Here is a 14,656-nt window from a genome sequence, read left to right as displayed (position 1 = left end):
GGCCCTCCATTCTGATCTTGCGCAGGACTCTGGGCAAGAGAGCTAGAGGGGGAAACACGGAGGCCAGACGGAACTGGGACCAATCTGGAACCAGCGCGTCCGCTGCCAAGGCCTGAGGATCGTGGGAGCGAGCCACGTAACCGGGACCTCGTTGTTGTGCCGGGTTGCCATTAGATCCACTTCCGGAGTGCCCCGCCTGCTAAATTGACCGGGACACTGCCGGATGCAGGGCCCACTCGCCGCTGTCCATGGTTTGACGGCTGAGAAAATCTGCCACCCAGTTTTCTACGCCTGGGATGTGGACTGCGGATATGGTGGACTTGGAGTCCTCCGTCCACTGAAGGATATGTTGAACTTCCAACATTGCTAGGCGGCTGCAAGTCCCGTCTTAGGTGACTGATGTAGTCAACTGCTGTCGCGTTGTCTGACTGGACTCGAATGTGCTTGCCCGCCGACAGGTGGTGAAAAACTGCGAGAGCTAGGAGTACAGCCCTGATTTCCAGCACATTGATCGAGAGGGCTGATTCTGACGGAGTCCAAGTGCCCTGTGCTCGGTGGTGGAGAAACACTGCTCCCCAGCCGGATCACCCAGGACGGGGCCAGAAAAGAGCGTCCCTGGGACAGAGAGAGGGGCCGAAGCCACCACTTAAAGAGCTCCTGGTCTGTGGCGACAGAGCCACCAGCCTGTGCAAGGAAGAGGTTCCTTGTCCCAACAGCGGAGAATGTCCAGCTGCAGGGGACGCAGATGGAACCGGCAAAGGGAACCGCCTCCATTGACGCCACCATCTGACCCAGCACCTGCATGAGGTGCCTGATGGAATGACGGCGGAGCCTCAGCAGAGAGCGAACCGCCAGATGAAGGGACTGCTGTTTGACTAAGGGCAGCTTCACAAGTGCCAGCAGAGTCTCGAATTGCATCCCTAGGTACGTAAGTTCCTGGGTCGGGGTCAGAGTGGACTTGCAAGCGTGGCGAGACTGAGCGAGACACTCCGCTGAGAGTGAGCGAGACACTCCGCTGAGAGTGAGCGAGACACTCCGCTGAGAGTCTGCACTGGATGAAGCCCTGACTAGAAGGTCGTCCAGGTAAGGAATCACTACCAACCCCTGGAGGAGCAGAACCGCAACCACTGCTGCCATGACCTTGGTGAATACACGAGGGGCCGTGGCTAACCCCAAGGGGAGAGCCACGAATTGGAAATGTTCCTCTCCGATTACAAAACGTAGCCAACGCTGGTGTGAAACTGCGATTGGCACATGCAGATAGACATCTCTGATATCGATGGATGCTAAGAAAACTCCTTGGGTCATTGACTGATCGCAGAGATTCCATGCAAAAGTGCCGCACCTGAACATGCTTGTTGAGAAGCTTGAGATCCAGGTCGGAAGGCACCGTCCTCTTCGGGAACTAGGAAGAGATTTGAGTAGAAATCTCAGAACCGTTCCCAGTCGGGAACTGGTACAATTACTCCATTGGCCTGCAAGGATGCCACGGCCTGTGAGAAGGCGGCGGTCTTGGAGCAGGGGGGAGTTGACAGAAAAAATCTGTTTGGCGGGCTGGATAGAATTCTATTCTGTAGCCGTGGGAGATGGTAACCCACACCCACTGATCGAAGACGTGTTGAAACCACACGTCGCCCAGGAGGGAGAGCCTGCCACCGACCAAGGACGTTACTGGCACGGCCAGATAATCAAGAGGAGGCTGCCTTGGTGGCAGCAGCTCCTGCCGACTTAGGACGCGGCTTCATGCGCCAGTTGGTTTACGGACCTTGGCTGAGTTAGTGGACGAGGCCGAGGGCTTAGAGGACGACCAGTTAGAGGAACGAAAGGAACGAAACCTCGACTGGTTCCTGCCCTGGACAGGTTTCCTGGGTTGTGGCATGGAAGTACTCTTCCTGCCAAAAACTTCCTGAATAATTTCAGCCAGTTGTTCACCAAATAGACTGGTCCCGGCAAAAGGGAGCCCAGCAAGGAACTTCTTAAGAAGCATTTGCCTTCCACTCTCGAAGCCACAGGAACCTGCGGATAGCGAGGGAAGTAGCCGAGGCCACCGCAGTGCGGTGACAGTCTCCAGCATGGCAGACATGGCATAGGATGAAAAGACTGAAGCCTGGAAGTTAAAGCAACCATTTCGGGCATAAAGTCCCTGGAGAGGGAATGCATCTCCTCCCGAGAAGCAGAGATGGCTTTGAGAGCCTGCACTGCTGCAAAAGATGGGGAGAACGAGGCCCCTGCCGCCTCATATATAGATTTGGCCAGAAGGACAACCTGGCGGACAGTGGGATCCTTAGAGAGGTGCCGTCAGCCACTGATACAACTGTCCGGGCTGAAGTCTAGACACCGGAGGGTCCACCCTTGGTGAATGAGCCCACTCCTTGACCACCACTGGTGGAAGGGGGAAACAGTCATCAGAACCACGCTTTGGAAAGCGTCTGTCAGGACAGGCTCTGGGCTTGGACACAGTGACCTGAAAGCTGGAGTGGATAAGGAACACACTCCTTGTTCTCTTAGGCAAGGTATACTGATGCTTTTCTGCCAGAGAGGGGTGCTCCCCTGATACAGGTGGATTGAGGTCCAGTACAATTATAATGGACGCAATCAAATCATTAGCATCTGCGTCACTTCCGGACAGATCAATGGGTACATGGAGAAGCATCCGAACCCCCAGTAAAGGCATCCTCCTTGTCCTGCGAGTCAGCTCGTGAACCAGAGCCGCGGGGCGAGGAGGGAAAGGGGACCCTGCGTCTCCATTTTAGGAGGACGGGGTCTGAGACCAGATGAAGAATCCTCTGTGAGCTTTGCTGAGCGAGCCGTAGCAGCAGAAGCGCCCTGAGGAGGGGGCTGATGCATGCTCAGCAGTGTCCGGGACAGCTGTCCCCTGGAGAGAGGGATTCTACCCAAGCCGGGGGTAATGAGCCCACTTGGAGCAGCCGGAGGGACCACTGGGGATGAGCCTCCAGGCTGAGGCACCACTATGTTAGAGCAGGCATCACAATGTGGTTATGTGCTCGGTACAGGCAGTACGAGCCTGAGCAGTGCATAATAAGAACAGCCTTGCAGCACTGCTCTGATAGGAGACATGCTGCAGAAGTGGGGGCTCTGTCCAGAATGACCCTCAGCAGAGTATATAAACAGAGTATATAAGCAGCTGCACAACCGGAGGTTGTGACTTGCCAGACCGTTTACATAGACATCTCTGTGCCCTCCAGATGCCCCAGCCCAGGCCCCCATTTGTCACAATGTGTTATGCAGACATTGAGAACGCTGAGAAAATGGCGTCCGCAGCCTGCGTCTCCACGAGGAGAGGGGGCGGGGCCCACTGTGAGAGCAGGACGGAGAGCAAATGAGGCATACGGGGGAGGGAATCCTTCCTCAGTGAGGAGTGTCCCTTCCCTGTGCTGACCAGCCGCTGGGCGGAGCCACACTGTCCCTCTGCATGACTGACATGCAGGGGAAGAGAATCGAAACTAGGCCTCAGGCGAAGCCGGGGCCTAGATTTAAACATGCGGCCAGCGTGCAGGCACCATCGGCGCAGTTCTCCAGAGAAAACTGGAGAACCGGCCGGAAATGTTAACACAGTTATAAAACACACTCTCCCCAATAAATAAAGTACAAGGGACCCCTGGAAAGACCACCGTCTGTGGTAATAACGTCTCAGTACTTAGCTTGTGAGACGCAGGTGCCAGGTCCCTGGGGGGTGATCGCTCCGTCCGTCAGGATCCTGAACAGGGCTGCGGATGGAGACCGGTCTCCTGCAAAGCAGTGAGAACCGTGATGGTTCCCACTTCAAGCCAGAGCCCGAGGGATGGTGAAGGAGCGCGGCATGAAAAAGGGCTCCAGCCCTGAAATCAACCTTAACAGCACCGCCGACACAGTGGGGTGAGAAGGGACATGCCGGGAGTCCAGATTGGACCCGCTTTTCTTCCAAATCTTTGAAAAATCAAAAATCAGAGGATGCATGTGTGTGTGTGACCTCCTGAACACAAAGCATTGAACTGGTTGGATTTGTCATCCGGGGAGTGTATATGCTCGGAGGGAGGAGCTATCGCTGGCTGTTCCCTAGACAAAGTGTAGCGCTCCACTGTCCCATAGACAATAATTGAAGAAAGGGTGCTCATACTCTACCACTCCTCCATTGAATTGTGGATCGATGGGGGTCCCAATAGGGTCCAATCCCTTTAAAGTGAACTAATAACATAAGGTACCACTCATTTCTTTCTATAAACCTACAAGTTTCCAAGCCTGATGCATATCTTTAAGTTTCTGGGCCCCGACACAAAATCTACCATGTGCCATACTGCTGGCCGGTGTGGTAGAAAAGCCCCAAGTGCGACTGTACCTCTGGCCCTAACATAGCTGCACATTTGACCTATGACTGATGGAAGGGCAGAAAACAGGAGGCACGGAGCAGTGTATGTGCAGAGCGGCACAATCCAGTCCTAGAACTAGAACGCGATTTCCAAACTACACATCAAAACCGATCACTTCCCTGTAATGTGCCGGCCACTGAGCTGGAAGAACCATCACTTCTCCCATTACTTAAGTAACATGCACAGAGCAATCTTATTTTGTAAGACTTAGAATGGTTTGGGGTCACATATCATCGGGACCTTTCCTATTTAAGCTCGGCATTGCCCCAAATACATCAGCTCTGCCATTTTCAGGTATGAATAAAGCATGAGAAGAAGACTTTTTTTTATTTATTCATTTAACTTTTTTGCTATTGGGACAATAAAAAAAAAAATTAAAAAATAAATAATAATATACCCCATAACCTATAGTTTCAATACATTAAATGTATTACCACATTTATGCAATTTTTTTACAAAATATAAAAAAATCTGTAAAAGAAGGGAATTTTGTTTACTTACCGTAAATTCCTTTTCTTCTAGCTCCAATTGGGAGACCCAGACAGTGGGTGTATAGCTACTGCCTCTGGAGGCCGCACAAAGAACTACACTTAAAAGTGTAAGGCCCCTCCCCTTCTGGCTATACACCCTCCCGTAGGAGTACGGATTCCTCAGTTTTAGTACCAAAGCAAGAAGGAGGAAAGCCAATAACAGTTTCAAAAACAAATTCAATCCGATAACAAGATCGGAGAACTTAAGAAACAACATGAACAACATGTGCACCCGAAAAACGAAACCCTAAGAACAAATAGGGCGGGTGCTGGGTCTCCCAATTGGAGCTAGAAGAAAAGGAATTTACGGTAAGTAAACAAAATTCCCTTCTTTTTCGCTCCTAATTGGGAGACCCAGACAGTGGGACGTCCAAAAGCAGTCCCTGGGTGGGTAAAAAGATACCACATGAACGGGCTGTCAGACAGCCTCTTCCTACAGGTGGGCCACCGCCGCCTGAAGGACCTGTCTACCTAGGCTGGCATCTGCCGAAGCGTAGGTATGCACTTGATAGTGTTTGGAAAACGTGTGCAGACTCGACCAGGTAGCCGCCTGGCACACTTGCTGAGCCGTAGCCTGATGCCGCAATGCCCAGGACGCACCCACGGCACTGGTAGAATGGGCCTTCAGTCCAGATGGAATCGGAAGCCCAGCAGAACGGTATGTGTGAAGAATTGGTTCCTTGATCCACCGCGCCAGGGTGGATTTGGAAGCTTGCGATCCCTTATGCTGACCAGCGACTAGGACAAAGAGCGCATCAGAACGGCGTAGAGACGCCGTGCGAGAAATGTAAATCCTGAGTGCTCTCACCAGGTCCAACAGATGTAAACCCTTTTCAAATTGGTGAACTGGATGCGGACACAAAGATGGCAAAGTGATATCCTGATTGAGATGAAAGGAAGAAACCACCTTGGGAGAAAACTCTGGAATTGGACGCAGTACTACCTTGTCTTGGTGAAACACCAGGAAGGGAGATTTGCAAGATAACGCCGCTAGCTCGGACACTCTTCGAAGAGACGTGACCGCCACAAGAAAAACTACCTTTTGTGAAAGCCGAGAAAGGGAAACCTCTTTCAAAGGCTCGAAAGGCGGCTTCTGGAGAGCAATGAGAACCTTGTTCAGATCCCAGGGTTCCAATGGCCGTCTGTAAGGAGGAACGATATGACCAACTCCTTGGAGAAACGTGCGTACTTTAGAAAGTCGTGCCAAGCGCTTCTGAAAGAATACGGATAGCGCGGAGACTTGACCCTTAAGAGAGCTAAGCGACAAACCTTTTTCCAACCCAGACTGCAGGAAGGAAAGAAAAATTGGCAATGCAAATGGCCAGGGAGAAAACCCTTGAGCCAAGCACCACGCTAAGAATATCTTCCACGTCCTGTGATAGATCTTAGCTGAGGATGGTTTTCTAGCCTGTCTCATTGTGGCAACAACTTCATGAGATAAACCTGAGGCCGCTAGGATCCAGGACTCAATGGCCACACAGTCAGGTTCAGGGCCGCAGAATTCAGATGGAAAAACGGCCCTTGAGACAGCAAATCTGGACGGTCTGGTAGTGTCCACGGTTGGCCTACCGTGAGATGCCACAGATCCGGGTACCACGACCTTCTTGGCCAATCTGGAGCGACGAGTATGGCTCGATGGCAGTCGGACCTGATTTTCCGGAGAACTCTGGGTAACAATGCTAGAGGTGGGAACACATAGGGGAGTCGGAATTGCGACCAATCCTGAACCAAGGCGTCTGCCGCCAGTGCTCGGTGATCGTGAGACCGTGCCATGAAAACTGGGACCTTGTTGTTGTGCCGTGACGCCATCAGATCGACGTCCGGCGTCCCCCAGCGGCAACAGATCTGCTGAAACACGTCCGGGTGAAGGGACCATTCTCCTGCGTCCATGCCCTGGCGACTGAGAAAGTCTGCTTCCCAGTTTTCCACGCCTGGGATGTGAACTGCGGATATGGTGGACGCTCTGCTTTCCACCCACGTCAAAATCCGCTGGACTTCTTGAAAAGCTTGGCGACTGCGTGTTCCCCCTTGGTGGTTGATGTACGCCACCGCCGTGGAATTGTCCGACTGAATCCGAATCTGCTTGCCTTCCAGCCATTGTTGGAAGGCTCGCAGGGCAAGATAGATTGCTCTGATTTCCAGAACATTGATCTGCAGGGTGGACTCTTCCTGAGTCCACGTCCCCTGAGCCCTGTGGTGGAGAAACACCGCTCCCCACCCTGATAGGCTCGCATCCGTCGTGACCACTGCCCAGGACGGGGGAAGGAACGACTTTCCCTGTGACAATGAGGTGGGGAGAAGCCACCAACGCAGAGAGTCCTTGGCAGTCTGAGAGAGGGACGTCGAATTCCCATCCCATTGGCGTAGAATGTCCCATTGTAGAGGGCGCAGATGAAACTGCGCGAACGGGACTGCCTCCATTGCTGCTACCATCTTTCCTAGGAAATGCATGAGGCGCCTCAGTGAGTGCGACTGGCTCTGAAGGAGAGATTGCACTCCAGTCCGTAGCGAGCACTGCTTGTCCAGTGGAAGCTTCACTATCGCTGAGAGAGTATGAAACTCCATGCCAAGATAAGTCAGAGATTGGGTCGGGGTTAGATGAGACTTTGGAAAGTTGATAATCCACCCGAAACTCTGGAGAGTGTCTAGTGCCACCTTCAGACTGTGCTGGCATGCCTCTTGAGAGGGTGCCTTTATAAGCAGGTCGTCTAGATACGGGATGACCGAGTGACCCTGCGAGTGCAGAACAGCTACTACTGCTGCCATGACTTTGGTGAAGACCCGGGGGGCTGTTGCCAGACCGAAAGGTAACGCTACGAACTGCAGGTGTTCGTCGTGTATGACGAAGCGTAGGAAACGCTGATGCTCTGGTGCAATCGGCACGTGGAGATACGCATCTTTGATATCTATTGATGCTAGAAAATCTCCTTGAGACATTGAGGCTATGACGGAGCGTAGGGATTCCATCCGGAACCTCCTGACTTTTACGTGTCTGTTGAGCAACTTTAGATCCAGGACGGGTCGATACGATCCGTCCTTTTTTGGGACCACAAACAGATTGGAGTAAAAACCGTGACCTTGTTCCTGAAGAGGGACGGAGGTCACCACTCCTTCCGCCTTTAGAGCGGCCACCGCCTGCAACAGAGCATCGGCTCGGTCTGGTGGTGGTGAAGTTCTGAAGAAACGAGTTGGCGGACGAGAACTGAACTCTATCCTGTACCCGTGAGACAGAATATCCCTCACCCAACGGTCTTTGACGCGTGACAGCCAAATGTCGCCAAAGTGGGAAAGCCTCCCACCGACCGCGGGTGTGGGAATCGGAGACTGCAAGTCAGGAGGACGCCGTCTTGGCAACGGTTCCTCCGGCTGTCCTTTTTGGGCGTGACTGAGACCTCCAAGAATCTGAGCGTCTCTGGTCTTTTTGAGTCTTTTTTGACGAGGCGAATTGGGACCTGCCCGGTCCTCGAAAGGACCGATAACCAGACTGACCCTTCCTCTGTTGGGGTTTGTTTTGTCTGTGTTGCGGTAAGGATGAGTCCTTACCCTTGGAGTGTTTGATGATTTCATCCAAACGCTCTCCAAACAATCGGTCACGAGAAAAAGGCAAATTGGTTAAGCACTTCTTGGAATGAGAATCTGCTTTCCAATGTCTCAACCACAGGGCCCTACGCAAAACAACGGAGTTGGCTGACGCCACTGCCGTGCGGCTTGTAGCGTCAAGAACAGCATTAATCGCGTACGACGCAAATGCCGCCATTTGCGAGGTCAATGGTGCTACCTGCGGGGCAAATGCACGTGTGACTGAGTCGACTTGCGCAAGCCCGGCTGAGATAGCTTGGAGTGCCCATACGGCCGCAAAAGATGGCGCTAACGACGCTCCAATCGCTTCATAGATGGATTTCAGCCAGAGCTCCATCTGCCTGTCAGTGGCATCTTTAAGTGCCGCTCCATCCTCAACTGCAACCAAGGATCTAGCTGCAAGCCTGGAAATTGGAGGATCCACTTTTGGACACTGGGTCCAACCCTTGACCACCTCAGGGGGAAAAGGATAGCGTGTATCTTTAAGCCGTTTAGAAAAACGCCTTTTCAGGATAAGCGTGGGGTTTCTGGATTGCGTCTCTAAAGTCAGCGTGGTCCAGAAAAGTGCTTAATGTACGCTTAGGGTATCTGAAATGGATTCTCTCGTGCTGCGAAGCTGACTCCTCTACAAGAGGAGCTGGTGGGGAAATATTTAACATCTTATTGATGTTAAATATAAGATCATTAACTATGGCGTCACCATCTGGTGTATCTAGATTGAGAGCGGTCCCAGGATCAGAATCCTGATCAGTTACGTCCGCCTCATCACCCATAGATTCATCTCGCTGGGATCCTGACCATTGAGATGAATGTGAAGGCCCGTCATAGCGAGCCCGCTTAGGCTGCCCGGGGCCATCGTCCGAGTCAGAGTCTTCACCCTGAGGTGTATGTGCCCGTCCCGGAGCTTGGAGGTAATTCAGCTGAGGGGGACCAGGGGGCAATGATTGCACAGTGTCCGTGGCCTGAAGTACAGGCCTAGCTCGCAATGTGTCAAGAATTTGTGACATAGTGAGAGACATTCTGTCAGCAAAAGCTGCAAACTCAGTTCCTGTCACCTGGACAGCATTCACAGGTGGTACACCCTGGGTCACGTCCAGCAGAGGTCCCGACTGTGCAAGCGCCGCAGGGGCCGAGCACTGCACACAATGGGGGTCCGTGGAGCCTGCCGGTAGAAAAGTCCCACATGCGGTGCAGGAAGCATATAATGTCTGTGCCTTGGCACCCTTGCGTTTTACGGACGACATGCTGCTGGCTCTCTGCAATGTGAGAGAGTCTATAGCCAAAGGGCGACCAGCGCTATGCAATACAAAGTATTTGTAGAAACAAAATACTAAGAATACTACTGGCACAAGAGGGGGTGAGCCCTGAGGGCTGCTTACCGCCCGCTGAATAGCGGGTAAGAGGCGCAGAATTCCTTGTCTGGGTCTCCCCGGCTCCCCTCTGCAGCTCAGCATGTCAGCAGGAATGGCTGCCGGCGTCTGTGGAGAGGGGCGGTCCGTGGGAGTTCCTAAACAAAAGTGCGGGAAACAGTGTCCCTTCTGTGCCTATTGTGAGGGCTGGAGTATGCAAAAACGACTCCAGCCCTCGGCGCTGATGCACTGACCAGCGTCCCGCCCCTCTCCTGACTGGCAGGTCTGGGGGCGGGAACGAACGGAAGCAGGCCGCAAAAGCCGGGGACTCGAGTTATCAGCGCGGCCGCCGTAAAAGCGCGGCCCGCGCTGAAGTCCCCGGCGCACCACAAGTGCCAGCCGCGCCGCAGTCCCAGCGGCCGGCGCGACCGATTCCCAGAAGTGTGCCTGCTTCAGCGAAGCTGAATGAGGCCATGGCACAAGCGCCGCAGCGCTGATGTCCCCGGCGCACTACAACACCCAGCATGCTGCGGTGTGAGCGCCAAATGCACGGGGACACAGAGTACCTTGAGGAAGCAGGGCCATGTCCCTGATGTACTCCGCTCCATCCAGCATCTTCTCCAGGGGCTGTAGATGGAGCACGGTCTCAGTGCCTGGAGACCAGTAAATCCCACTTCACCCAGAGCCCTGTAAAAAGGGATGGGGAAGGAATCAGCATGTGGGCTCCTGCCGCCGTACCCGCAATGGGTACCTCAACCTTACAAACACCTCCGACATACAGTGGGGTGAGAAGGGAGCATGCTGGGAGCCCTGTATGGGCCCTCTTTTCTTCCATCCGACATAGTCAGCAGCTGCTGCTGACTAAAAACAATGGAGCTATGCGTGCGTGTCTGACCTCCTGCGCACAAAGCTAAAACTGAGGAATCCGTACTCCTACGGGAGGGTGTATAGCCAGAAGGGGAGGGGCCTTACACTTTTAAGTGTAGTTCTTTGTGCGGCCTCCAGAGGCAGTAGCTATACACCCACTGTCTGGGTCTCCCAATTAGGAGCGAAAAAGAAAATGTATATAACAGAATGCCTGTGGCTCAAAGTGTGACACCCCCCTCCCCCCATGGCATAAACATAAATCCGAGCTGACTGGTAAGAAAGGTGATGACATGTAGAACATACATAGGGGGAGATGACAAGATGTAGTCTTAGTAATAATTTTGCAGCGGTAAGAGGATTTCTTCTTAAATTCTTCAGAACACAGACAATTATTCGCTTAAAGGAGCAATGACACCCGCCACAAATATTTATTATTACTAGCTGGTGTAAATGCTGCTGTTCTCCTGAATCCGGCGATCTTTTTCTTTTGTTCCTGCGCCTCTCCATTTCTGAGATAAAGACTCGTAGACGAGGGTTCATTTCTTCAAGGGGGCAGGACCATCAGTTTTCACTGTGGGCGTCTTCTGGAAAAACCACACCCACTTAGCAAGCAAGACTAGTTTTATATAGAAGGAAAAAGAGGCCATATCTCGGGAACGGAGAGGAGCAGGAACAAAAGAAAAACAGCGCCGGATTCTGGAGAACAGCGGCGTTTACACCAGGTAATAAAAATTAGATATTTATGGCAAATGATAGTTAGGCTTGAAATTAGTTTTCCGATTTAGAAAGAGTGTTGTCTTCATCTTTTAATCAGAGCAGAGAGAAGCTACAAAGTATTTCTTGCTCTGGAGGATCCAGCATGTATGACGCAATGATAAGTTTCTCCAGAGGGGGGCAGTGCAGGGAAGTTGTTCTCTCAAAGATCACAGACGATTAATGGATTTATGTTGAGGACACCTCTAAAACCATCTCTGATTAATTATCTAGACTTTTTGATAATACAGGATATTTCATTATTCAGATACAAAAAAAAAAAAATAAAGACTTGTCAAACAGCACCGCACCAGTTGGTGAGTTTTGTGACTGCAGTAGAACTCCACTGAAATACATGGAGCTTCAGCTGCAATGTTAGATTCAGCCTGCAGACTAGGGTGGCGCTGTATCTGGAAGAAAGCAGACTTTTTCCCCCCATAATTCTGACCATCCTTTTATGTTCATCTTCCTTTTTAATCTACAGAATTCACACAACACCCCGTATTACAAACCTTCTTTTTGTGATTCGGTGTTTGCACATCGGTCTTCTTTTGGCCATTACAGACGATACCCTTGTGATTAGAGGGTGGATGGACAAAGTTTTCATCGTCAGAGTCCAGCTGTAAAAAGAAGAAAAGAAAAAAAAACAAAACAAGGATGATTATTGGTAAAAGTAGCACAATCGTACCAGAATATTAAAAACTCCCATGAACTGCACAAACAACAGTACCATACAGTGCTCAGGGGCCACTGCCATTCCAGCGCTCACATGCTACTGCCATACCAGCGCTCACATGCTGCTGCCACACAGCGCTCCCCTGCCATCGCCACACAGCCCTCACCTGCTACCGCTATACCACAGCTAACAGGCTACTACCACACAGTGCTCACATAGAGCTCAAGCATCATATCAGGCCCAGTTTATTCGTGGTGGAGATGTTGCTCTGTTACGTCGCTGACTCATTACACAGTACATTAGTCAGAAGTTTTTCTAACTTTTCTAATAAAGCAGAATTGTTGCCATAAACTTCCATAAAGGCACAGTGATGGCTGCGACATTACAACATCTCCCATTAGTGTGACGCCGGGGGCAGCGGTCACCGCCCGCGAAACAAAGGAGCGAAAAATAACATTCACTAAGACGAGGCCAAGGACGAGTAGATTCCGCGGCTTTCCATCATCGGCCTTGAACAAGCTGCGGAAAGTGCGGCTTCCCGATGTTGCGCCTGTTGCTAGGCGATGACTAGACGTTGGCAGTCACTTACATTTTCCGACAAATTACACGAGCGCTCGATTCACTGCACAGACGATGGAAGGAAGGAGTTTGTTAACTAATTACTAGGACAGCGGGATGAGGCGCCTTCATCCTGCTCAAGGCACGTGAATAGGAGCCGCGCCGCACAGACCTCGCCCGCATTGTACAGGACTACATCAATGGAAAATAGCCGAATGTGTATACAGATAATGGACGCAACGGCCGCTAAATGGCTCCAGGGTAATTGTATATAAAATGGAAGGAAATGGCAAGAAAGGGGCCCGCGTCCATCTGCATAATAAGAGGGGACAATGACGACAAATGAGCAAGTCGTGTCTGCTGGGGAAGGGAGGCACAGAAAGTCAGCTGTATATAGAAATGTGTCCATATCATATTACATATTACAGTTATACAGCCAGAGAGAAAGAAGGACAGAAACTGCAAAAGAGAAGGACAGAATGAAACAAAGAAAGAGAGCAAAAGAAGGACAGAAAGAGCAAAAGAGGGAGAGCGAAAGAGAGCAAAAGAGGGAGAGCGAAAGAGAGCAAAAGAGGAAGAGCAAAAGAGGGAGAGCGAAAGAGAGCAAAAGAGGGAGAGAGAAAGAGCAAAAGAGGGAGAGAGAAAGAGAGCAAAAGAGGGAGAGCGAAAGAGAGCAAAAGAGGGAGAGGGAGAGAGAGAGCAAAAGAGGGAGAGCAAAAGAGAGAGAGAGCATAAGAGGGAGAGAGAAAGAGCAAAAGAGGGAGAGAGAAAGAGCAAAAGAGGGAGAGAGAAAGAGCAAAAGAGGGAGAGAGAAAGAGCAAAAGAGGGAGAGAGAAAGAGCAAAAGAGGGAGAGAGAGAGCAAAAGGGAGAGAGAAAGCAAAAGAGGGAGAGAGAAAGAGAGCAAAAGAGGGAGAGAGAAAGTAAAAGAGGGAGAGCAAAAGAGAGAGAAAGAGAGCAAAAGAGAGAGCAAAAGAGGGAGAGAGAAAGAGAGCAAAAGAGGGACAGAGAAAGAGAGCAAAAGAGGGACAGAGAAAGAGCAAAAGAGGGACAGAGAAAGAGATCAAAAGAGGGACAGAGAGAGAGATCAAAAGAGGGAGAGAGAAAGAGCAAAAGAGGGACAGAGAGAAAAAGAGCAAAAGAGGGACAGGGAAAGAGCAAAAGAGGGACAGGGAAAGGCAGATGTACAGAGAAAAAACAAAAGAGGAAGAGAGAGACAGAATAAAAGAGCGACAGAAAGAGGGACAGAGAGATGAGAAAAAGAGAGAGAACAAAAAGATAGACAGGAAGGGACAAAAAAAAACAGAACAGAAGAAGGACAGAGAGGACAGAAGAGGGGCACAGAAAGAACAAAAGAAGGACAGAGAAAGAGAACAGAAGAGGGACAGAAAGAACAAAAGAGTGAGAGAACAAACAAAATATGGACAGAAAGATAGAAAGAATAAAAGAGGGCAGAGAGCAAGAAGAAAGGGACAGAGGGAGGGAGCGAGAACAAAAGGGGCAGAACGAGAGAGACGGACAGAGAAAGAGAGAACAAAAGAGGGGCAGAGAGTGACAGAGGAAGGACAGAGAAAAAATAAAAAAAGAAGAGGGACATAAAGAGAGGCAGAGTTAGCTACATAGAGAGCGAGAACAAAAAGAGGGACAGAGAAAGAGAGAGAGAGAACAAAAGGGGGACAGAGACCAAAAGTGGGACAGAAAGAGAACAAGGGCGCTATCACACCAGGCGAACATACAGAGCAGATACCCCAGCTCCTACCATCATAAAGCCCTGCTGAGCCGGAAACCAGAACTTATCAGGCACCCCGGCAGCCAGTCCAGCCAAAGTTGGCAAAACCTCACAAAAGCCCAAATAAAGTAGAACCTCTGAAAGCTGCAGGGATGGAAGAGTGAATTAGAGAGCTCCCAGAAACTCGCCATCTACCGGTCATTGTGGAAGGACTACACTGTGGCCCCATATCTGGAGGTTACGCCACCGC

At 51.1% G+C, this 14,656-nt stretch overlaps 1 protein-coding gene across 1 annotated transcript in view; it reads right to left on the bottom strand.

Moving 5' to 3' along the window:
* Positions 1–14,656, bottom strand: part of LOC142257975 (Fanconi anemia group M protein-like) — a 127,582-nt gene that overhangs the window by 15,595 nt on the left and 97,331 nt on the right. The window contains exon 17 of the mRNA XM_075330316.1: positions 11,958–12,065. Coding sequence (XP_075186431.1) covers positions 11,958–12,065 — 108 coding nt within the window. The remainder of the gene's footprint in view (positions 1–11,957; positions 12,066–14,656) is intronic.

This window comes from Anomaloglossus baeobatrachus, chromosome 12 (genome assembly GCF_048569485.1).
Source record: "Anomaloglossus baeobatrachus isolate aAnoBae1 chromosome 12, aAnoBae1.hap1, whole genome shotgun sequence".
Classification (NCBI taxonomy): Eukaryota; Metazoa; Chordata; class Amphibia; order Anura; family Aromobatidae; genus Anomaloglossus; species Anomaloglossus baeobatrachus.
The sequence above is the reverse complement of the archived record's forward strand: the minus strand, read 5'-3'. Positions and strand labels throughout refer to the sequence as shown.